Below are 23,773 nucleotides of genomic sequence, written 5' to 3' on the forward strand. Positions count from 1 at the left end.
AGTCCCCGGGCACAGACCCAGCCACCCAGCACTCTCTCCAAGTCCCCTCCGCTAAAGGGCCTTTCTGGGCTGGAGCCCCCAGCTCAGCCAGGTCTCTGCCCTCCCTGGGTGTTCACTGTACCCCACCAGGGCCCTGGCAGAGCCGGCGACCCCCGGACCTACCTTTTCACAGTTGCCGAAGGGGTACTGCGACCTCCTGCTCCTGCAGAGGCTGCTGTTGCTTTGCCGGAGGTTGGGGACCATGCCCAGGTCAGCCACCCTCCTGGGCTGCACCCCGAAGCCGTCCTCCTGCCTGGAGCCGGCTCCATCCCGACGCCTCGGCATCGCCAGCTCCATCCTGACAGCGCCACTTTGGCTCCGCAGAACGGGCCTGTCCTGCTCCCTCAGAATGGGCGTTTCTCCAGCCTGCAAGGCTGAGGGGCCTGGAAGTAAGGCAAGAGGTAGATGGGACCCAGGCTGAGCAGCTGGAGCTCATCAGTCTGAGCAATTAGACACTTCAAGGAAAAGTTAACAGCAGGAGCAGAGAGGGGAGCTAAGTGCTGACGGAGTAAAAAGATAAGATGACCGGGCTTTTCATTCTTGAGATCAAGGGGACCTCCCCAGCTGCACATGCACAGAAAAGCTCCTCAGGGGTCAGAAAGGGAAAAGGCATTAGCCCCTAATATGTCCTGTCAACCTCCCAGAGACCCTCGCACTGGAAGCCATCTTGGCTAGAAGATGCGCGCGCACACAGGGAAGGGCCCTGAGTCAGACCGGATATGGGAACAAAGCAAGATGATTGGCCAGAGGAAAACAAAGACCTGGAAAAGGGCCCCCATATAAGTGATCTAAGCCACCCCATTGCACGTGACTCTCTGAGCCCACCCATGTGTCTATCTGCAGGTATTCTGTTCTTAATAAACTCTTTACTTGCCTCACTACTTTCTGTCTCTTTGCTGATTTCTTTCTTCAAAGCAGACAGGAACCAGGGTTCTGACCCTAACCGCTAGTCCCTGGTAGTCTGGCAGTTAGGATTCGGCACACTCACCACGTTGGCCCAGGTTCAATTCCCAGTCAAGGAACTGATATCCCACTTCAAGCTGCCACACCCCACGGCCACCCGAGGTCAGAAGCAGGCCATGGAGGCTGCTGCAGTGGATCGGGGGAAATGAGTCAGATGTGTCCTCATGCAGGGCCCCCTCGGCTCGCCGGTCTGTACATTTTCCTGGCTGCCCAAGCTCTAGCCCCATCAGGCCCTGGGCAGTCTGGAGGCACATGCACATCCCTGGGGCCCAGCCACCCACTCATAACCTCAGGTCACTGGGAAGGGCCAGAGAATGAGCACCATCCCCCAGCCACCACTCCTTGTGTGCCCGGTGGTGTCCAGGAGCCCCCAGAGCCGGGGGGAAACCACCCAGTCATCACACGTGGTGCTCACGCTGGGGTCCCATCCTCCTGTTTCCAGACATGGTTCACTTTTTTTTTTTTTTTTTTTTTTTGGTTGTGCAAGGTCTTAGTTGTGGCTTGCTGGCTCGTTAGTTTCAGCGTGCATGTGGGATCTAGCTCCCTGACCAGGGGTCGAACCTGGGTCCCTCGCATTGGGAGTGCAGAGTCTTAACCACTGCACCACCAGGGAAGTCCCCTGATCTACTTCTTTTGTTTTCCAAAAAGGAAAAAAGCCCCCACTGCCCACAGAGCTGGTTTCAGGGAGTGGCACAGCTCTGCACTCCATCACACAGGTCCTCCAAATAGAACAGATCTCATTTCCTCAAATCCTTTGCTCCAGCTCTGACCTGGTCTCCATCACTGAGACCTCCATAAGCAGGCTGATCATTTCCCTCACTTTACAAACAGGAAAAACAAATGTGTGTGAACCCCACAGGCCTTCCCTGGAGCCATGATGCCCATGATGATATCCCATGATGTCACCCCATATCACCCCAGGGTGTCATCCAGGAAGGCACCTCCCACCCAGCTGCTCCGAGGGTGTGAACGGGGGCCATCGGGGGCAGAGAGCAGGTCACAAGGTCTCCCTCCGTCTCCTGCCCTGAAGCCCTTTCTGGCCACTTCACCTTCCCCCACACATCATGGTCACTGATGGACAGGCCTTTCTCTGCCCATTGTTGGGCCCCAGTGTAGGTGGCCCCCAAATATGCCTCAAAGGCATATTGATTATTTTGAATTAGAGTTTCTTAAGAAATGACCAATGCAAGAGGGACACTCTGACCCTCCTTTCTGTCTCCCTGAGAGCAGGAAATAAGTCTCTCGTGTGAAAGGTGTACCCCTGCACCTGGAGGTCGAAGGACACACTTATCATCAAAGACGGGGAATTCGGGACCGAGAAGCCTGTAGAAACCAATCTCATGACTTCTGTCATTGACTAACGCCCGAACTCCGCTTAGATCCTTCACTCGCTGGGCACCCAAAACCTGAGTCTCTTTGTCCTGTCAATTCTTTACAAATTTATACTAAAAAGTATAAAAGCTGACTGCTTTGGCCACTTCTTACGTGCCATTTCTATGAATTAAAATTAGTTTCTTTCTCTCCCGCTAATCTGTCTTGTGTAAATTTTACTGTTAGTCCAGCCACAAGAGCCCTAGAGGGGCAGCGGAGGGAGTTTCCCCTCCCTAACACCCTTCATCCAGCGTCAACATGCGGTCACTGTGCTCTGGGGAGGGGCGGGGATTTGTCAGAGAGTGAGGCGCCCGTCCAGCCCTCATCTGGCCCACCTGGCCCTCCTGGACCACCCTCTTCGGGGCCGCTCAGCTCAACACTGGGTACTTGGGGTTCGGCCACCCAGTCGCTGGCGCGCAGGGCTCAGGCCGCCCTCCCCTCTGCATTCTCATGCCCTCCTCCGGGCGACTCCCGTCCCCCTTGCTCCTGGGCCAGGGTCACTCCCAGAGGCGCCCACACCTTCTCAGAAGAAGGAGCCAAACCTCCCTCACATGAAAGCACCGGGATAACACAGAACATTGGCACCAGGGGTAGGGGCTGCTGGTACAAACACCTGCACATGGAAAAGCAGCCCTGGAACTGAGCAACGCGCAGAATGGAAGAGTCCGGAGGGGCGTGGGAAAAAGCCTCCATCGCTGCGGACAGACAGAGCAAGTTTGGTGAGGGCAGCTCAGAGGAGAGGAGAGCTGGAGAGAGGGCCCCAGCCTCCTTAGAGAAGCCTGAGTGGTCACGAGCAGGTGTCGGTAGAAACGTGGATGGTAAAGGCCATTCTGACGAGGTCTCAGACGGACACGAGGACCACGTTATTGGAAACCGGAGGAAAGGGGGTCGTGTTATAAAGAGGCAAAGAGCCGGGCGGAACCGCTCCTCTCCTGGTGTTTTGTGGAAGACAGAACTTGTAAGTGACGGAACTGGAAATCTGGCTGAGGAAGCATCGAGGCAAAGTGTTGAAAGTACAGCTGAGGCTTCTCTTGAATGCTTATGGCAAATTGTGAGGAGAGAGAAATGACCTAAAGATGGGCTTCTGATCAAAAAGGATTCAGAGTTTAGAGAGTTGGGAGATTCTCAGCCTATAGACAAGGAAAGGAATGAGAAAGCTTGCTCAGGACAGAAGATGGAGGGTGTGGCCAGGTTTGCTAAGGATGTAGGCGGGCTGTTTGTCTTCATCCAGCTGGGGAGACTGGTCAGCCGTCTCATCAGAAGCCGGGACCCACGTCCACGACAATGGAAGATTGACCCCAAGGCATTTTGGAGCTCCCGGGGCTGCCCTCCCAGCACAGGCCCAGAGTGGGAGGGCATCAGGGGCAGAATGATCTCAAAGCGGGGCCCAGCTGCCCGGCACCCCTCCCGTCGTGGACTCCTCAGCAGGAGCGTGGCCCCAGCCAGTCTGGTGTGGCAGCGCCTGCAAGATGCTGTCTCTGCCGATGGGAAGCGTGCGCAGCCCTGGGGGGCCGGGGTCGGCGTGGCTACCCGCCCCCGGATTTGAAGGATGCAGGCGCCCAGAGCCCAGGGCACGCGTGCCGGCAGAGGGCTGCCTCGAGGGCAGTGTGTGGGGCAGGGCAGCCCCAGAGCGGTGGAGCCCCTGGCCTGTGATTCCGGGGCAGGAGCGTGCAGAGCGGACGGTGCCCAGCAAAGCAGAGGGGCAGGACCACCCCCACAGTGGGCCTCAAGGCTTTAGATCTGCTCAGGACCTGTCACCTGCCTTTTTTTCCAACCTCTCCCTTTTGGAATGGGAATGTCCTCCCTACGCCTGTGTTCTGGAAGCACACAGCTTGTTGTAAGCATGCAGGACCCTATGGCGCCTTCGGGGCAGGCCCTTTCCCCACATCCTCTGCTGTATATTTCCTGCATTGCTTCACATCTGTGAAACCACCCGGCCCCCTCCCCCACCAAGTGGAAGACGCTAACTACTTGATGACTGTGAGCATGTAGCCCCCAGACCTACTGGAGCCTGAGCATTGATCACGTGAGCCCCTGTGACCCCACCCGTTACCTCATCATCAGCCAGTCAGAGAGCTGTGCACGAGCTGATCACAGACCCTGTGACTCCCCCCATCACTTGGCCTTTAACGATGCTTTGCTGAAGGCCATTGTGGAGTTTGGGGTTTGGGGAGGCACAAGCCACCCATCTCCTTGCTCAGCTCTGCAATAAACCTTTCTCTGCTCCAGACTCCGACGTTTCAGTTTGTTCTGGCCTCACTGTGCGTCCGTCGGGCACACGAACTTGCACTGGGTAACACTGTCTGGTTTCCCAGGTTCACAGCCGGAGAGGACGCTGCCTCGGGGTGAATCTACCTCGAGTCCCCCCACACCTGACTTAGGTAGTATTTAGAGGAGACTTTGGACTTCAGACTTTGGAGTGGATGCCGGAATGAGTTAAGACTTGGGGGCTGTTGGGATGCAGTGAATGTATTTTGCATGTGGGAAGGACATGAATTTTGGGGGCCAGAATGCTATGGTCTGAGTGTGTTCCCCTAAAATTCTTATGTTGAAACCGCCCCCCGAAATGCGATGGTATTTGCAGATGGGGCATTTGAGTGGTAGTTAGGTCAGGAGGGTGGAGCCCTCGTGAATGGGATCAGGGTACTTACAGAAGAGGCCCCCGAGAGCTCCCTGCAACCCAAAGGGGCCCTCACCAACCCTGCGGGCACCTTGATCTTGGACTTCCAGCCTCCAGAACTGTGAGGAATAAATGCCTGCTGTTTATAAACCACCAAATGTGGAATTTTATTATAGTGGCCTGGGTGGACTGAGACACGGCAGTAAGCAGCACTGGCTCTGCAGCCCCTCCAGGGCTTCCTGGCACAGCACTCACGGTGGAGGGGGCCTCATACCTGTGTGGTCCTTACAGGGCCATCTGAAGTCCTATATGGCAGCTCACCTGGCCTCACGACCAGCTTCTCAGGGAAGCAGATGAGCAGGAAATGTTCCAGGTGACCAAAGAGGAAAATGAGGCTCTGAAAGGCGCACAGCCGGGCAGCTAGTCTGTAAGGGGACCTGGACTAGAGGCAGCTCCCGCCCCCCTCTCCAAGGCTCGGTCCTGTACAGGACAAAGAGCAAAAGAATGAGCAATAGAGGACTTGGTCTTAAGAAACTCAAGTGCGTTTGCTCAGATTCACATTCTTCAGACAGTTGCCCATCTCAGCACACCCACAGAGGCTTGTGCGGATTTTCTCAAATCCCAGCTGCCAACAGGTCCCTGGGAAATGTGTCAAACACCACTCCTCCCACCCACCACCCCATCAGACTTCACGGGACAGAGCCAGCCATGTGTAACCATTCCCATGCCCAGCTGCAGGGGGGATGCTGGCCTGACCCTCTCCTCCCTCCTCCCCCATCCCTCCCCCCAACCCAGCCCCCCCATGCCCAGCTCCCTGTCGCCAGCCTAGGCCCTAGGAGAGTCCGGAAACCCAGAGCTGACGGTGACCTTACAAAGCCCCCCATCCAACCTTCCCTGGGGTTCTTCTCCCCAAAATCGTATCATCAGTTGCTTTCTTCACATATCACCTAAAAGCAAATTTGGCCACCCTGTTTTATAGCTAAAATTCTTCATAAGCAATTAGCACAGGTGTGTTGAGAAAACTCTGAAAGTAAATGACTTCCAAGAAGAGAGAGAGTATCTGACTGCATAGGCCTGAATATACGGCCACACAACACGCACACCCGCAAACGTCACTTAGCACAGGACACTGACAAGAATGTGAAGCTGTTGCCACAGAGGGGAGCGAGGGGCGTGAATGTCCCACTCAAGACCACGGGGCAAGACCACGGGGACTCACCAAGACAGACCTCCTGCTGGCACTCCACCCTCCCCAGCCCGGAAGACTCACCAGGAAACAGAACCGCAAGCGGGCCTGGGCGCACTGGCTGCGGCCCTTTGTGCGCCCCCCTCTGCACTTCTCTAAACCCTGCAGCTGCTCCCAGCCGCACCGCTCCAGCATCCTTTGAAATCCTGGCTGTTAAAGCACTTCCCAGACTATAAATAGCCACACGCGGGGTGAGGGGCAAAGGAAGTACCAGCCACAGAATTGGGCCGGGAGGTCTTTGGCGGGGGCGGGGGGGGGTTGTCGGAGCAAGAGCCTGAGATGGCCAAGTCCCTGATCTCCCCAAGTTGGGACACGGCGCCCCCGGACAGACCGCGCCCAGCCCTGTCGCAGCGCCTGCGTCCCGCGCCGCAGCCCAGCAGACGCCCGCACCCGCGCTGTTTGAGTCCCTGCCTCCGTCCCGCACGCCCGCCGCAGCCCCGCACCAGCACCCCAGCCCGGTCCCGCGCCCAGCCCTCCGCGCCCCGGCCCACTCAGACCCCAGAGCCTGCAGTCGCCCCCGAACCCCAGCCGCGCCCCAGCTCCCGCCGCCGAGCCTGCACCCAGGCGGGTGCCTGGGTCCCCCCACCCCGCGGCGCACGCACCCCAGCCTGGGCTCCGCTAGTGCCGGCCCGACCGGCGCCCCCGGACCCCTGCGCTTCCTCCCCGCGACCCGCGCCTTCGCCGCACCCCGCTGTCCTCCGCCCCGGCCGGCGCGCCTACCTGCTCGGGGAGGCCCGCGCCCCCGCGTCACTCGCGCCGCTGCGCAGGACTGCAGCCCTGGCCCCGCGGGGCCGCCCGCATCTCGGGCCCCGCAGCGCGCTCTGCGTCACGGCTCCGGAGAGCGCAGCCCGCCCCGTCCCGCGCCCGAGGCCAGAGCCAAAGAGGAGAGAAGAGCCGCAGGAGCGGGGTCTCCCAGACGCCCGAGCTGGGGGATCAGCCTCCCCAGACACCCTCCCGAGAGGCTGGCGGCACGTGTAAACCCGGAGGCAGCGATTCTGGCCAAGTCCAAAGAGCCCTGGGAGGGGAGTGCGCAGGGCTGGGTGGGGATTGTGTCAGCCAGAGCTGGAGACCCAGGGGGCCCCCGGCACTGGGTGAACCACTTCCCCTGCCGGCCTATCCCTGCCGTCCCTGCCTGTCTTCCTGGGGGCCCGAAACCGAAAGCCAGGAGACGGTTCCGGGAAGGCAGGAACCGAGGGAGCCGGAAAGACGCAACCGCACAGCATCCACCCTGCCCTGCGCTGGCCCCTGGGTCCTCAGGTGCCTGATTTCCACCCTGGCTGCCCTGCCCCGCTCAGTCCTCCTGGCTGGAGGGCAGAGGGGACTGTATTCTGAAAGCCTGATCCCAACTTTCCCTAAAGGTCCAAACTCCCCGGCCACAAGCCTCTCACCCAACAGAGACCCTCTGCTCTCTCCTTCCCAGCTGCCCCCCACAAGACCCCACGGCCACTCCCGGGCCCTTGATCAGGGTCCAGGGGCGTGAACAGGGTCCTGTGCCTCTCTGATCCCGGGGCCCGGGGGGCTGCCTGCTGACCCTCATTTCCTCCCCTGGGTATGCTGACCTAGTGTCCAGACTCCTGCCCGGAGCACCCTCCTCTGGAAGGCCCTTCACCCCCACCCGCCCCTGCCTCTCCACAAAGCAGCCAGCCGGCAGTGCCACGGGTCCACCGGCCAAAAGCTGGCCCGTCTCGCTCTCCGGTCATCAGGAGGTTTCTAAGCAGCTTGGGGAAGGTGTCGGAACCCATCAGAGCCCCTCGTACAGCACTTGATCGTTTTCTCCAGACATTTTAAAGGCAGCTGGAGCCACTCCTCCAAGGTGGTTGGCACCACGGAGTTAAAGAACAGCAACAGTGGGTGTTACCCAATGGCTCTGGGCTGCACGCACGCTGCAGGGGGCACAGCCTTCCAGACATCACTGTTGCATCCTCAGAGCCCGCAAGCAGCAAGCGCTCAGTGAGTGGCCGCTACAGGACTTATCCTGCTATAAGGATGGCCACAACCCCAGAAAGGCATCTCAGACCCTAGTTAACAGGCAAAGGAAGAGGAGACCCACCCGTGTCTGCAGCTGCTTGTCAACAGCTGTGCCCATACTCTCACCCAGGGCTCCTTCCTTGATGCCCTCTAGCCCAAGAGCCATCATGACTAAAAGCACACTGAGGGGAAGTTAATATTTCATGAGACAGAAGTATAACTGCAGGACCATCGATGGACAGGTGCAGACGGGCTGGCTTTCGTTTCCAGGTACCCCAGGGCCTCTGTGGGAACATTGCTTAAGGTGAAGTATCTCATGAATCAGGCTTCTGACGAAACATATGTGCCCACATTGTTCCCTGTGGGGTTCTTTCCCTTCTAGAGACCAACATGTTTCACAAGAAGGTCCTGTTCCACCTGCCAGACACCGCTGCAAGGGCAATTATGAAATGTCTTTTCCGTAAAAATAAAAAGCAGGAACCATAAAGTACAAGAGCGGCGAGTACTGATCTTGACCGAGGGTTGTTTCAAGTTCAGATAAAGGAAATGCAGCGCCAAAGACTTTGTTACAGCACGGACGTCATGCCCAAGATATAAAGCCCCTTGGTCTGGCAGCGAGAGAAAAACCACAATCACTGAAAAGATGATGATCTAACCGATTAGCATGGCGAGCCCTGGTCATGAATAATACACAGGAGCAAAGAGAGGCCAGGCTGCAGGCTCCTTGGAGGAGAGCAGAGGGAGGCGGGGAGGGTCTGAGGGCTGGGAGCCAACAAGGCCAGAGCCTAGAGCAGGGGCTGCAGACGTTTTCTGTATGGGGCCGGATGGTTAATGGTTCAGGTTTTGCAGGCGATGGTCTCGGTTTGAACTACTCAACTCTGCCCTTGCAGCGAGAGAGCAGCCAATGGCAAAACATAAGCGGATGGGTCTGGCTGTGTGCCAATGAAACTTTATTTACAAGAACAGGCAGTGGCTGGATCTGGCCTGTTGGCTGGGGGTCGCTGACCCTGGTCTAGAGAGAGGACCAAGAGAAGTGGGCTTCATGCTGGGGGACAACCTTGTTTTCCTTCATCACTTCATTTCTGAGGTCAAAGGATGAACTGCATTCCAGAAACGTCTAATCAAAAGGGACTGCCCATGGAAGTAAGTGGGCACGGTGGTGCTGCCCAGGAGGGTAGAGGCCGTGGACACCCTTGTGGCTGTGTGCCCGCCCAGAAAGCTCTACTAGGTGGTCCATTCATTCTGCAGCGACAAGGTCGAGAACGGACATGGAAATGACCCAGACAGTCAGGACACAGAATAAAATGAGTAAACACAGGCCTCACTTCTCTTCCACAAGTCCATTCTGTGGTTTGCAGCCGAGTCTGTCTGTCCGGGCTGCTCTCTGCACCGGCCGGCATCACCGTCGGCGGATGAGGGCAGAGAGGCTTGATCGCTCGGCTGGTCCCCCCACCCGCCAGCTCCCGTCCACTTGCCAAGCACCACGCTAAGCTCCCACGTCCATTGGCAGTCCTCACGACCCAGTGTGGAAGGAAACCTTCTCACCCCCAGTGGGTGGTGAGGGGGCGGTGACTCGGGGAACTGCCAGAGCTGGCATCCAAAGGCACCTGCAGACCCTGCATGCACGTTGGTCAGCCAGCCTCACCATGGGCAGACCCTGTCTAGGGGCTGGGGCTCTGGGGAAAAGAGGATCCCAGACCTGCAGTCCAGGGGAAGAATGACATAAACCACCTCAGGGCGTGAAAAACATTGAGGAGTTCAGCGGGGCAGGAGCTGGAGGTCACAGGGTCAGTGTCAGGAAAGCTGGGATGGCCTTTCTCAGCAGGGTGCATCAAGGAAGTGATCCATTTTCTAAGGAAGTGTGATGGATCGAACCAGAACAATCCGATGAAAGCCATTTGAACCCAGGGAAGAGTAGGTGCAAAGGCCCAGAGGTGAACTCAAGTCGTGTGTTTGAGGACCACCAGGAAGGCCATGGTGGCCGGTGGAGTGTGCCGGGGGAGTGGGGCATGAGATGAGGGGAGGGGGCAGGGGCCAGATCATGCAGGGTCTTCGTGCCCCTGATGTGGGTCCCCTGATCTGACGAGATGTTGTGGGACCCTGTGCTGGTGGACCAAACCACAGCAAGCCTTCAGACCATGGTGCTTGCTGCCTGAGGCCCTGCGGGCGGGAAAGCCGAGGCCAGCCCCGGAACCTGTCCATCCTGCCCGAGTGCATCACCGTCCCATCTCTCCGAGGGATGGTACCGTGTGCGGCCTCCATCTGGGCCACCATGGCCTTGCCCTGTCTGACTCACCAGCCAGCACCAGGCTGGCTAAGGACAGAGGCTGAGGGCCATCAACTGGCTGAGGCATTGCCCTCCCTGGCCGTCCAGCGCCTCGTCCATGGGCGGTGCCCAGTGGCCTCACTGCTGGGTGTGAGGATCTCTGCACCGCGGCCCACCCCCAGTGTCTCTGCCAGACCTCCTGGTCCCCGATTCTCCCGTCTCTCTCCTTCCGGTCCCACCACCACCCAGAGGGTCAGGCCATTCCTGCCCACCTGTGAGTCCATGCGTGACCCAAAGTCAGTGCCCTTACCCATCCCAGAGCGGAGGAACAGGCGCTCCCTGTGGTGGGCCTGCACTCCCGGGACCTCTTGCTCACCTACAGGTCTCGCTGGTGTGCCAAGGCTGCAAGGCCGTTTCCTTGGGTTGTTCCTACACCTGGTAACCGTGAGACATGAGGGATGTCGTCCCTGGACCAAGATGAGGCTTGCTTGCTGGTGGCTGGAAAAGCGGTGGATCCAGAGCTCCCTGATCCGTCCTGATCCCGCATGAACCCACAGCGTGGGCAGTGAGCATCCACTGAGCCCCTCGCGTCGCTCCCGTGGAACTCGGGTCGGGGCGCTGACGCAAATGTGCCAGTGCCGCGAGGAGTAAACCATCCTTTGTCTCTGACTCAGGAGCCGCAGTCTCCTGCCGTCACCCGCGAAGGAGTAACAGGCTGACTTGCCAGCCTGCAAGTGGGATAAAACCAAAGCCCAGGCTGACACCCTGCTTGAAGCTCTGCCTGTTGCGGGCATCAGCCTTCACCAGTCTTTCAGGGCCACCCGAGGGTGACATCCTGCAGCTCCCTGCGGTTTCCAGCCCCACACTGAGCAGGCCATCCCTCACCAGCTGATCAGAGGAGCCCCCGTGGGGCCACAGGCACTGGGACAACAGTGGAGGTGGCATGGGGGTCTGGGCCACCTGTGCTCCAGCTAGCTGTGCCCTCCGCCCCATGCCCCTCGCACCCGGTTCCACTCACTCAAGATTGTTTCTGGGCCCACCCACCATACGGTAGGACCCAGGCATGGATGAGGGGGCTCAGGGCAAGAACTGACTGGTAGACCCCTCACAACATGGTGTGTCCCAGCAAAATACAGCACACAGGATGAAATACAGAAAACGCAGCAGTTGTTAAACTACTGTGGGGATGCTTTTCTTTTTTTAGAATTCTCTGCATTGTCTTTACAATAAAAATGGTGGGCTTGGATGGGAGATCCTATAGCAAAATTCCACTCTCCCCCACTGAAGTGCAACCCCTGCTCTTGCCAGGGGTCCCTCGTACAGGCAGGTCCTTCACCACTCCCCAGGGCCATGGGCTTCGGGTGTGGCTGTGACACCCTGGGAAAGCAACCTCTGACCCCTGCGAAAGAAAAACTTATTCTGACACTTGTTAAAAGAGTAAGGAAGACTATTCAAGATTATTGCAATCAGAGGAGAGAGATTGTGCTCAACTCCAAGTTCAACAAGGAAAAGGGGGATTTACAGCCAAGGAGCGGTCAGGGGCCAGTGGATGGAAAGTTACTAAGAGACTTCAAGGGCAGGGGATCTTGCAAACTACAGGCCAAGATTAGCTACCACTTGTGAGGGAGGGATGAGGCGCTTAATCAGATAATGAGGGCGACCAGAGATCAAGGGTGGGGGTGACTTAGCAGGATCTTTGCTGAGATTGGGCTGGGCAGGCCAAAGGCTGGACCAGGGCCTAATGGGAAAGAGGTCCCAGAGGAGGCTGAGTTTGGTCTTGTCAGTTCTAACGGGTCTGAGATCCCGGGTATCTGTCTTAATGTACTTTGCAGCCCAAGTAACCTTTGATTTCTAAAATGTTTAAGTACTTGCGAGGTCTCTGTTACGGCTGGCCCGTACCTTTGGCACCTGCCGCCTTTCCTTAAATGCTGAGAGGGAGAGTATCAACGCGGCCCTGGGACTGTCCTGGAGTTCTCAACACTTTAAATCTTTCTAATTCAGGGCAGTTACGAGACCATCACTTCTTAATGCACGGGACTCGGGGCGGGGACTGTGGCCCGGGGTTAGGGCTCTGGGCGGGGGCGGGGGCTAGGGCCAGGGGATGGGGTTCGGGATTTGGGACTCGGGGCGGGGACTGGGGCCCGGGGTTGGTGTCCAGGGTTCGGGGATCGGGGAGGGGGCTGGGGGCCGGGGGTTGGGATTCGGGACCCAACCGGGGTCCCGCGGCTGGCTGCAGTTTCCAACCCTGTCGCCCCAGAATCGCGCCACAACCGCGCCAGAGACGCACGAGAATTGCGTCAGAGCCGGGGGGCGGGGTCCCCACAATGCGCATGCGCAGAACCGGGCGTGCGGCGCCAGGGGCAGAGCGGAGTGGGCGAGGCGGAGCCAATGCGCGGAGCAGAAGCCCAGGCGGCCCCAGTGCGCTCGCGTCGGCCCGCCCCCTCGCTGCCGGCCAATGGGCTCTCGGAACCCGCCCCTGACGATGCGGGCCCCGCCCCTTGGAGAAGCGCCGCGGCCTGGCGGACGGCCTCCGTGGTAGCTGGCAATTTGAGAGCTGGTCAGGGGTGAGGGTTTTGGGCGGCTCGCCGTCATGAAGCTGACGCGGAAGATGGTCCTGTCCCGGGCCAAGGCTTCGGAGCTGCACAGCGTGCGGAAGCTCAACTGCTGGTGAGGCCCAGAGGCCGGGGGCCGTCCCCGCGTGTCCTCCCCGCTGCCCGGCACCCCCTTCCCGGGACCCCCTTCCTGGGACAGGGCTGGGAAGAGTCGTCTAGGAATGGAGACCCCTGCCCAGCACCTCGGCCCTGGAGCGGGGACCCCAGCCCGCCCCCTCTGCTCTGGGGCGGGACCGAGAAGGGTTCGGGGTGGAGGGGGGCACCTCTGGCCTCACCTTCCTGGCCCCTGTCCAGGCTGGTCTGCCCGGTCCCAGGGGCTCACAGCCTCTGGGAGGTGACGCCATAAGCTCAGGGGCCCTTTGGGGAAAGGTCGTTTCAGAATTTTCACTCCTCCTGAGCAGTGGTATTTCACACACAGCTCCAAAGCTGCCCTCCTTGAAGACTGGCTCTTGGGCTTCTCGGTAGTTTTAGTGGGCAGACGTTTCCCTCTGTGGACAGGTCTCATTTCTGACATTGCCAGCAGTCCCCGGGAGCCAGGCCTGCTGATAAGGTGGGAGATCAAGGTGATTGACACCCTTGCTAGGGGAAAGAAAGGAAACGGAGACTCTAAAGTGATGCTTCAGTGAACATTTTTGTAATTGAGCCCGGGGGTGGGGTGCGGAGAGGGGTTGTCCCCAAGGGGACTTACTGTCCGGGAGGTGACAGGAAGAGATACAGGTGCAGGCTCAAAGGCAGGGCGGCCAGGCCTAGCTGAGCCGAGGAAGGACCAGAAGTACTTCTGAAACTCCGGAAAGGTCCGCACACGTTCACTGGGGGTTCAGAGCACGGCTCCACGCGCCCTGTACACTGGACAGTTGAGGTCGCGTTCAGCCAGAAGTAGACCGTCCTCCCACTGGTGTCGGGCAGATTGACTGCAGTGAACTCTGCCTGTTCATTAAAAGCCTGTCTCTTTGCGCTGCACGTCTGGTATTTTGGCCACGGCATCCCTGTCACTGTCTTCAATAATGCGTGCCTTTGTTCTGCATGGGGCGGTCATTCTTCCCCTAAGCAGGGAGGCACAACAGCCCTATTCCAGGCTTTCTGAAGTGTGTTTCATAAGTTGCATGTTTAGCCTTTGAACTTGGCCCTTATAAAGGCTCCCTTGTTTATGCACATTAGTGAGGGAATTATCCCTCAGTGCAACAGCCTTGAGAATGAGTAAATCTTTGTGCCCTTCAAATGGGGCAACCTCTGCCGTGCCTCAGTCTGCGAAGGAGCCTGCCAGTATCAAATAGCTTTGTCCAAAATCAACCAGGAAACGATTTTTGGCACCTTTGTCAGTTATCTGGGAAAGCTTTCTTTTACTTTGTCCTTAAAATCACAGACTCTTCAAGTCTGTAGACGTTTGTCATTAATTTTTGTTTTTAATGTTTTAAATTCAACTTTAACAAAATAAAAGTGCATATGTCTTTTCCTCTCCCCAGGGGCAGCCGCCTCACTGATGTAAGTATCATGCTGATCATCTCCAGACAATCCCTGGTCCCCAGGAGGCTGGTTAAATTGACAGACCGCTCCCATTCGATCCAGGCGGCCGACCAGTACTTTGTTCCTTGAACAGTTTTCGTAAGGCAGAACCACTCATGAAAAAAAAGTTCTACAGGACCCAAGTGCACTGTGATGTTCTTGCACACATTTTCCTGCAGGTGAAAGGCAGGCCTCCCAGGGGAGCGGGCAGGTCCAAGGCACAGGCCTGCTCCCACCCGGGGAGGAGCCCCAGTGGCTTGGTTGGCTTTCAGGAGCAGTGCACTCAGCCGGAGGGTTCTTTGTTTAGGTTCCTGGACTTCACGTCCCCGAGGAGTTTCTTCACTTCAGCTCCTCCCCTTGGTCAGATCCAGCTTCACCCCGACTCCCATGCAGGAAGAGATGGGGCCTGGGTGGGGTCAGAGCTCGGAGCTGGGCCGCCAGGCTGAGCTGTATGTCCATGAGCAGATTTCTGCCCCCTCCTGCCCACCCGTCCGTTTCTGGGATGAATGTCTCCAGCTCGCACAGAGTGTGGGTGCTAGTCAGCGAGTTCTTACTGACTTCTGTTTTGTACCTTGAACCATACCTTTTCTGAGAAAGTTGGACGTGCTGTCAGGGCTTGTCCAGAAGAGCCGGTTCCACCTCGTTCTGTAGCTGAAGTGCTGCCTATTCAGCAGCAAAAACAAACGAAGCAAAACACCACCGTAACAGAAAACAGATCCACTGCAAATGTGAAGCATTCTGACCAGACAGTGCGCTTGTTGATGTCAGGGACCCCATCTGGCCCCATGCGTGGTGTCTGGCAGGCACACAGATATTTGGGGCTTCCTCAGCCTTACAGGTCAGGGGGGCTGTGTGGGCCATCCTGAGCCCCGCTGCTCTCTTCCACTGAGTCAGTGTTAAGATGGTCTGAGATCCAGCTTCAAGCCTGTCTCCCTATTGGCACAGCTCTGTTGGCCAGAAGCGGCTTCTGTCCTTTCCCTGGATGTCAGGGGCAGCAAGAAGAAAGGTTCTCTGTCCATCCAGCTCCCCTTACGGATGTCCTTTGAGGGTATCTAAAATTAGGAATGCTCCGTCTCGAGGGCTGGCAGCATTTGGTAGTCATGATGCTGTTTAAAGTTGTGGAGAGGGTGCCCGTTTCTCCATCAGGTAGAGGGTGCCCGTTTCTCCATCAGGTAGAGGGGATGTCTGGGCTGCAGAGGGGAGCGGGATGCAGAGCCCTGCGTGCTCCTGGGGTGAGGGAGGCTCCTCTGCTTAGGCCCTTGGTGTGGGGTGGACTGCAGCTCCAACTTGGTTCTCTTGGCTGCTGGAGAGGCGTGACGTCACAGGGCCAGTGCCCAGCGACTTTTGCAAAATCACATTCTTTTCCTTCCTAGATCTCCATATGCCAGGAGATGCCTAGCCTGGAAGTGATCACCCTCAGGTACTAAATGCCGGCCCGCCCCACTCTTAAGTCAGCGGGGCTGCAAGAGAAGGAGAATGTTCACATGCCTCCTGCAGGCCCTTAGGTAACCTGAAAATTCCCAGCCACGGTCTGGGAGAGCCGCTGTTGCAGGCCAGGCCCAGGCAGCACGAGGGCCTGGCTGCTCCGCACCTCCGCCCCCTTCCTGGAGGGCACCGGGCCTCCCCCTGAGCTTGCCTTGCCCGTCCTGGGGTCCGTGGGTGCCGCCCTCCTAATGGTGAGCAGCCGCCCCAGGGTGACCCCGTCTGCCCCAGCGCCCAGCCTTTTCTGCCCTCCTGGTTCCGTCACTGCCTGGAGCTCTGCCAGCTTCCCTGCATCACACGATCTGTCCTTGGTAATAGTTGACCTCCTCCAGAATCATCAGTGGTTTAACAAAGGAAACCTTGAAAGAACCAAATATTGCCTTTGGGGCTTCAGGTGCCTGGGGAGTTTGCAGGGTCAGGGGGAGGGAGGAACGCCCTCCAGCCCTGAGCTCTGTCCTGTCCGCTCTGGGCCCGGGAGGGAGCTGACCCTGCCAGATGCCAGGGTGGGTGCTTTCTGCAGGTCCCCACACCTAAAACCTCAGGGAGATTTAAGCCCTGTAAGGAAGGCAGACTCCCTGTTTGGCAGCTCAGAAGGTCGCAGGACTCGCCCTGCGTGTAGGGTCGCAGGCCCTTGGTCCCGTGCAGATCCCGTCACTTACCTCCTCATCACATAGCCGACCATCCTGTTTGTCCCTCCCTAGCCCTCTGCTCGGCCTCCTTTGCGCCTTCCGAGGTCACCTGGTGGATGCCGTGCCGCCCACCTTGTGCTCACGCACCCCCAGCCCCGACCCGACAGGCTCAGGCTGGCACCTTCTTGCGTGATGAAGGAATGAATGAAGGCGTGGGCCCAGGACTGGTCTCCCGCCCGGGTCCCAGCTCGGGCCTGCGTACCTTGGCTTCCCTGGCTGCGAGGCCCGTGGGACGGGGGTGAAGGCAGCAGCGGCCCCAGGGTGGGGTGGGGGCGAGGAGGGGCAGGTGCAGGGGGCCATGGGGAGCGCCAGCCGTCCACTGTCACTCACCCCGTACGACTAGTGGGATTTTACAGACATTCGTTCCTCACAGTGCTGAGGCCACAAGCCCGAGATCAGGGTCTAGTGAGGGGCTGCCTCTCGGCTCACAGACGCATCCTCGCCCTGTGTCCTCACCTGGCAGAAGGGCGGGCAGCTCTGTGGGGTCCCTTTTATAAGGGCACTGACCCCACTCGGGGGGGCCCCACCTCCTAACACCCCTGCACCGGGGGTCAGGATCTCAGCATCTGAACCTGGGGGACACATTCGGTCTGTAGCAACGGCAGCCTTAGCCCAGTGGGCGAGGAGGGGACTCCGGGCCGCTGCAGGTTGAAGTTCTCGCTTCACCCCGTGGCCTGCGCAGCTCCCCGATGGTGAGGATCCCAAAGCCTGGGTTGGCTCGTGGTGAGATGGCGTCAGCCTCATCCCGGCCGCCGAGCACACCGGCCGCCGCGTTGACGCGTGAGTGCCGGGTCGGGCAGCAGCGGCCCGAAGGCAGGAGCTGGGACACGGCCCGCCCTGCACAGACCGGCGTCCAGCAGAGGGGGCTCTAGACCGGCCTGGCACGTCGGGCAGGGTCCCCTGCGGCCTGGGGCTCAGGGCATGAGGCTGCTCGGCTGTCCCCCTCGAGCTCAGCCGGCTGGTCCGCCTGGGTGTGCAGGGGGTGATCCCGTTCCGTCAGCTCCAACCTGTAGGTCTCTGCCGGGTGCCTGGCTGATTTCCTGTGTCTGGTTCACTCATAATTTAAACCCGTAGCTGTTTCTTTTGTGAACCTGGGGTTTGGAAGTTCAGTGCTCGGTTCTTGGTCACATGGGTTTTCCTGGCTGCTGCCAGCTTTGTGCTTGCTGTGTCCCGGGGAGGCTGCCGTCTCCTGTCCTGTAAGGGGGCTGAGACCTCCTACCCCCAAGGTTGGCTCCTCACGGCCTCAACAGAGCGGAGGCTGCCGCTCCCACCTTCAGCTGGAGGAGCTTCCTCCGCCCCCAGGGCTTTCTCCTGGGCCCGGGCCCTCCCTTGCACTTGACTAGCCACAGCCGGGTCTGACCTACTTCTAAGGCGAGGGCAGGTGGGCACTGGCCCAGCAGTGCTCTTGTCTCCATGGGGCGGGGGTGCCCCGGCGGGCACTGACGGCCATCTCCCTGCAGCGTCAACAGCATCTCCACCCTGGAGCCCGTGAGCCGCTGCCGGCAGCTGAGCGAGCTCTACCTGCGCAAGAACTGCATCCCCAGCCTGGCGGAGCTCTTCTACCTGAAGGGCCTCCCGTGCCTGCGCGTGCTGTGGCTGGCCGAGAACCCCTGCTGCGGCGCCTGCCCCCACCTCTACCGCATGACCGTCCTGCGCAACCTGCCTCACCTGCAGAAGCTGGACAACCAGGGTAGGTGCCCGCGGGCCGGGTCGCACACGGGCAGGCTCCACCCCTGCCCTCTCGCAGGTGCCGGGGAGGCCGGCCTCCTCGGGGTGCCCAGGCTGTGCCGTCTGCCGCCCGGCACGGCCCCTCGCGGAGGGCAGGACCTCAGCTGAACCCGCACAGCTGTTGCTCGGTCCCGCCGTCGAGGCGCTGAGCTGCTGCTTCTTTCTGTCCTGCTAAGTGCTCCCTGCTCCAAATGCTCACCCACCTGCCCCGGGAGCACGTGACGGGCTGGGTGGCCGGGCAGCATCACTGCTGGTCGACAGGGTCCCGAGGTGGTGATGCCAGCAGGTGAGGGCGCTCCATCACTCCTTGACCCCTCCCACACCGGGCGCCTTGCTCTTTGAGGGGGTGGGGTGGGGGGTTGGGGGGCGCCTTCCTGCCGTTTCAACCTGCATCTCCTCCGTCACGCACGAGGCCATGTGTGTGGGCCTTTCCTGCTCCCGCCTCTGGGGTTCCAGCTCGCTTCCAGGGCCAAGCCTTTTCCTGTGAATCCCCTGGCGTTCTCTGTGCTGCTTCCTGACCCTTATGTGCACGATTATTTTCTCCTAGGTGAATGACTTTAATGTAAATAAACTTCAGATAAACTGTCACGTGTGAGTGAAATAGAAGAAATATAGTGTAGTCTATTCCTTTTAAAAACCTGTCTTAGTTTAGGGTTTTTTATGAGTATCTATCTGCTTTTGGCAAATGCTGAAGTTCAGATTCACAAGCAGCCACTGGCCATCTGTTGTGTCTCCAGCACCTCCAGGGCGGGATGCAATGGTGGGGGACCCAGCCCTGCTCCCGGGTGCTGGCTGTCGGGGTGGACAGACAGCCACCTCACCTCCGAAGCAGACCGTGCTGAGTGCCGAGCGGACGGCCGGGCCACGGCTCGCGGGGCTCGCTTGCGGTGAGGCCACTGATGCTTTTGCTCCCTCCCCCTCCCAAGCTGTGACGGAGGAGGAGGTGTCCCGAGCGCTGGTGGAGGGAGAGGAGGTCACGGCCCCCAGCAGAGAGCACTCGGGGAATGGCCCGCCCGAGCTGTCCTACACCCTGAGCACCGAGGACGCCGCCGCCGAGATGCCACGGGACCCGCTGAGCCTCGGCGAGGAGGACACCAGGTGTGGCCCGCGGGCCTGCCCGGTCCTCCCGCATGCGGCTGCGCCTCTGGGGCTGGAGTGGGGGTGCGGGTGTTTGTTTCTGGGCTGGCTTCGGGCCCCCGGTCTGGGGTCAGCCACGTGGCCAGGAGAAGGCTCAGAGTGGGGAGCTCGTGCGAGTGCGGGACCAGCCCTGCGGGGGGTGGGGCGGCGGGCCAGTGGGCGGGCAGGGCCCTCCCTCCCTGACCCACAGGGCACCTCAATTGAATGATTGTCACAGACGTTTGTGGGCAGCAACTGGACTTGGGGAACGTGGTGGAGAGCATTGTTCACAGCGGGGCCCCAGGCCGGGCGTCCGCTTGCAGATGAGGCCCACGCGCCGTGCTGTCCCACGGCGGGAGAGGGAGGGCCCGTGGCTTTTGCTCTTTGTCTGGGGCTCGTGCAGCATTTGTGCTAGTGCCCGACCCCCCGGCCCTGGGGGGAGCTCCAGGAGCAGGGAGGTGACCCCAGGGGTCAGAGAAGTACAGCTGCCCCGCCCCCCCGTCCACTGCTCCTGTCCCCGCAGAAGCAGAGTCCTGCAGTGGGGCTTTCCCTGCAGACGGGGTTCCTTGCTGTTCCCCGAGGCGCCGGACCCACAGATGTTGTGTGAACAGTGCGGGCGGGGCTCCGTGCCCCTCGGGCCTCACGCACCACTGTCCTCCCTCCACCCGCCCCTGCCAGCAGCATCCAGGGGCAGCTCGGCCTGAAGCGCCCTTCCCGGGACCAGTTTCCCTCCTTCTCGCAGAGGGCGGCCACAAGCAGTCGCAAGAATAGGGTGAGTGTGACGGAGGCGGCTCTGGCCGGAAGTGGCCCCAGAATGTGGAGATTGGGGGCTGGGGGTCGGGGGACGGGGGCTGGAGACACCACAGGGACGCGCGAAGCCAGGCCCTAGAGGGTGGGAAGCCGACCATCTGGGTCCAGAGTCTGTGTCTACATCTAAGCTGGTTGGACGTGGCAGACGGAGGAGGGGGTACCTGAGAGCGCAGCAGGGCCCCCCTGTACCTGGGGCTGTGCTGAGGGTGGTCTGGGGGTGGGAAGGTAGCTGCCTGGGGAGAGGCCTCCCGCCTGCAGTTAGAAGCAGGGACCCTCCTGGCCAGGGCGGTGGCGGTGTCCCTGTGCAGTGACCAGGCGGCAGGCCCCACGGCTCCACGGGCATCCCTGTAAGGATCACGGCTCGTCGGCTGAACGATAAGTAGGTCACGTGGGCAGTTGAGTGACGTCAGCGAAGCCCCGGGTCCCTCCGGGTCCTCTCGTGTCACTCTGGCTTGTGCTTGGGCTCGTCCCGCGCTCACAGGGATGCCCTGCTGCAGGCTCGCGGCCGGCAGAAGGCTGGGGCCGTTTGTTGCCGTGTGTCCTCTTACCAGTGCGACATCTTCCCCACGTGCCCCCTCCCCCCCGGCAGGCTCGGTGTCAGTTCCCTGGGCCGGTCATTGGCAGGGGAATGGGCCACCAGTCAGCCCAGCCCAGGGGGACCTTGCCACCGGCTCACGTGGGAAGGGGGGCTGTGGGGAGGCCCGTGACCCCCCGGCACCTGCTCCAGCCCCTGGCTCGGCCTGACCAGAGCTGTCAGGTGCTGTGACCTCCCTGTGGCATCATGAAGGGGGGCACCACAGTCCGAGCGGGGCTGCCCGAAGCCACGGGCTGGGCCTCATGCACGCGGTGACCACTTGAAATGCGTGCAAAGCCCACGGGAGGTACAGAAGTGGATGGACTGAGGCCCCGTCCTTGGAAGTGCCAGCCCCCAGGGCTGTGGACAGACGTGACCGCAGGCTGAAAGCCGATCTAGGCAGCAGTCGCTTGGCCTGTGGCTAGTCTCCACCACCCTGCCCCACCCCGGCAGGTCACTGTCCCCTCGTGGCAACACTCTCAATGAGGTGGCCGCGTGGGGCAGCTCAGGGTCCTGCACACACTTCCCACATGTTTTGGGAGGAGCCCGAGGTATGTACCATCCCCAGTGGCAGGTGTGCCCAGCAGGTGGGCTAAGGCCTGAAGCTCTGCCCACCCTCACTCCCACTCCAGGGCCTCTGCAGCGCAGAGTGGACCAGAGATTGAAGACACTGGTTCAACTCCGCGCCTGCCATAAATGCAAACGAAAGACCATCAGACCAGCTCAAACAGGACACCTGCTCTGAAAGCAGAGAACAGAAGGGCCCTGGCTCTGCCACCGAGGGTCCCGGCCAGGCTGGGTGTCCCTGTGGGCACCAAGCCCCCCGCAAGCCTCTGAGTGCAAGGTGCCGGTGGCCAGGAAGACCTGGGGACACGGGGGAGGGCTGGTGAGATTTGAGGGCAGCAGGAGTCAGGGCGTTGCAGAGCCAGGGATCAGCGCCCCAAGCGTGAGCCTCTGAGCCGTGTCCTCACGTGTCCACACGAGCCACGTGCTCTGGCTTGCAGCTGTGCCTCAGGTCATCCCACAAGAGGGATCGGCTCAAGTAGGCGCCTTGGGCAAAATCCTTCCAGAATTTTCCTAGTAGGAATGGCAGTGTTTCCCTGCTCAAATGCAGATGGAAACCAGGTGTAGCTCTGTGGACACGGGTGCATCACACACTAAGCACGTGTGCACTTGAGTGCGTGTTGCTGAGAGCCTGCTTCTGGCCCCTGCTCCATTGCCGCCCCGCCTCTTGGGGCCTCAGGGCTGTGAACAGGACATAAGTCAGTTCTTAGGAAGCCCCTGCCGGCAGTGAGTGCCACACCCGTGCCACGACTGTGGCTTCCGGCCGCCGGAGTCTCCACCTGTTGCCTGCAAGGCCGCCCTCCTGCAGGCTGTGCTCCCGCGATGTGCGCATGTGTCATGGTGTGGGCGGCCCAGCCTCGCAGGCGTGATGCTCACCCAGGGACTCTCTGTGCCCCCAGAACAACATCCTGACCGCCATCCTCCTGCTGCTGCGGGAACTAGACAGCGAGGGGCTGGAGGCTGTCCACCAGCGCGTGGTCAGCCGGCTCCAGGCCCTGCAGAAGCAGGAGCTGCAGGAGGCCATGGAGTGACTGTCAGCGGGGACCCCGAGCTGAAGTCCGGCATCTTCCCGCGCACCTGGGACAGTGGGGGGTCACAGTTGCGGCCTCTGCTTGACCCCAGGCTGAGCCTTGGCGCACAGGGCTGCGTCCTTAGGAAGGCTCGCCCACCCAGGAAAACTGAGCTTTCGCTGTGGATGGGCACCACGCCAGGGCAGGAGGGGCTGGCTGGCAGACCTGCCCCTGTGCCCCCTGCTGTGAGGGGCCGTAGCCAGATGCCCTCCTGCGTGGCAGGGCCACCTTGACTTGCCTCTTCCTGAAGGTGGGCTTTGCTGCCGTTCTCCCTAATAAATATTTTTCCAAAGTCTGATCTGGAAGCAGATGTTTCCTGAATGACAGGCACGGCCTTGACGTTCTTGTTAAAGGTAAGGGCAGTCGCTCGCACATGTTTTCTCAGCCAGTTGTCTGACTCTGTCATGGGATGGATTTCTGTTGACCATAGGAGACTTCCAGAACGGTGGCAGCCTTAGGGGTGGGCTGCCTACCGTCTCCAGGGACGTTTTGTCTGCAGGGCCCTTGTGTCCGTTCTTGAAAGCCCTGCACGACACAGAGGGTCTGTGCTGCCCGAGTGAGAAGACCTGGACAACAGGCCTGCCGCTTCTGTCTGGGGACGTGAAGCAGCTGCGTGGGAAGGGACAGCCTTCTGGAAACTGTGTCTTATGTTCTCTTCCTTTGGGAAGAGTCGCAGGCCTTGCTGCGGTGACCAGGATGTGGGTGGTGACTCCACAGCTCTGGGGTCCTTCCTGGTGCCCCCAGTGCAAGGGTAGGAGCCGTTAGGGGAGGTCCCTTCTTGCTGGGCTTGAAATGACAGGGACTGGTGTCCTGTTGGGGCAGGAACATCCACGTGCCTGTGGGAGCCAAGGGTGTGTCAGGTTGCATGAGGGCTGCACAGACCCAAGGGGGACTGACCACAACGTGTGCAAGAAACCAGCCTGGAAGACCACCGGCTCCGGGAAGATGAAGCCGCACTCATGGTGCAACCATCTCACGCTGGCCTCGTGGGAGGCCCCGGGGAAGGCGGTGGTTCACCTTGGGGCCCCCCTGTAGTTCTCAGGGCAGGGGGTGAGGTCTGGTCGCGGGAAGTGAGGACTCGCCACGCAGGGCCATCTAGGACGGGTGGCCGCGGCCTGTGCATGTGCCTTCTCTCGTGTTTACGGGACGTTG

General features: G+C 60.1%; 2 protein-coding genes across 9 annotated transcripts in view; one reads left to right on the forward strand and one right to left on the reverse strand.

Moving 5' to 3' along the window:
• Window positions 1-7,374, reverse strand: part of TRPM2 (transient receptor potential cation channel subfamily M member 2) — a 50,640-nt gene extending 43,266 nt beyond the window's left edge. For 3 of the 5 annotated variants that reach the window (XM_060100387.1, XM_060100388.1, XM_060100383.1), the window contains exons 1-2: window positions 6,264-6,643; window positions 163-422 (exon numbers count right to left, since the gene is read on the reverse strand). In XM_060100387.1, coding sequence (XP_059956370.1) covers window positions 163-336 — 174 coding nt within the window. In that variant the 5' untranslated portion in view covers window positions 337-422; window positions 6,264-6,643. Of the gene's footprint in view, window positions 1-162; window positions 423-5,314; window positions 5,474-6,263; window positions 6,644-6,959 lie in introns of those variants that run through there. The other 2 variants (XM_060100386.1, XM_060100384.1) reach the window with 2 other exon arrangements.
• Window positions 7,375-12,982: 5,608 nt separating this feature from the next.
• CFAP410 (cilia and flagella associated protein 410) lies at window positions 12,983-22,913 on the forward strand. Of its 4 annotated transcripts, none has more exons than XM_060100389.1 (8): window positions 12,983-13,140; window positions 13,504-13,635; window positions 14,549-14,567; window positions 15,962-16,008; window positions 18,220-18,449; window positions 19,414-19,585; window positions 20,282-20,375; window positions 22,451-22,913. In XM_060100389.1, exons 1-8 carry the CDS (start codon window positions 13,064-13,066, stop codon window positions 22,580-22,582), a joined length of 903 nt encoding a protein of 300 aa, XP_059956372.1. In that variant the 5' UTR covers window positions 12,983-13,063; the 3' UTR covers window positions 22,583-22,913. The 4 variants fall into 4 exon arrangements, with proteins under 4 accessions (XP_059956372.1, XP_059956373.1, XP_059956374.1 ...); XM_060100390.1 differs by having other exon boundaries at window positions 20,285-20,375; XM_060100391.1 differs by lacking the exon at window positions 13,504-13,635.
• The last annotated feature ends 860 nt before the right edge of the window (window positions 22,914-23,773 follow it).

This window comes from Mesoplodon densirostris, chromosome 5 (genome assembly GCF_025265405.1).
Source record: "Mesoplodon densirostris isolate mMesDen1 chromosome 5, mMesDen1 primary haplotype, whole genome shotgun sequence".
Classification (NCBI taxonomy): Eukaryota; Metazoa; Chordata; class Mammalia; order Artiodactyla; family Ziphiidae; genus Mesoplodon; species Mesoplodon densirostris.

Bases quoted from the DNA above. Each gene is read 5' to 3' on its own strand.
- CFAP410 (XM_060100389.1), top strand. From the start codon at position 13,064: ATGAAGCTGACGCGGAAGATGGTCCTGTCCCGGGCCAAGGCTTCGGAG. The intron at 16,009-18,219 runs GTACTAAATGCC...ATCTCCCTGCAG, and splicing joins CTGGAAGTGATCACCCTCAG to CGTCAACAGCATCTCCACCC. The intron at 18,450-19,413 runs GTAGGTGCCCGC...CCCCCTCCCAAG, and splicing joins GCAGAAGCTGGACAACCAGG to CTGTGACGGAGGAGGAGGTG.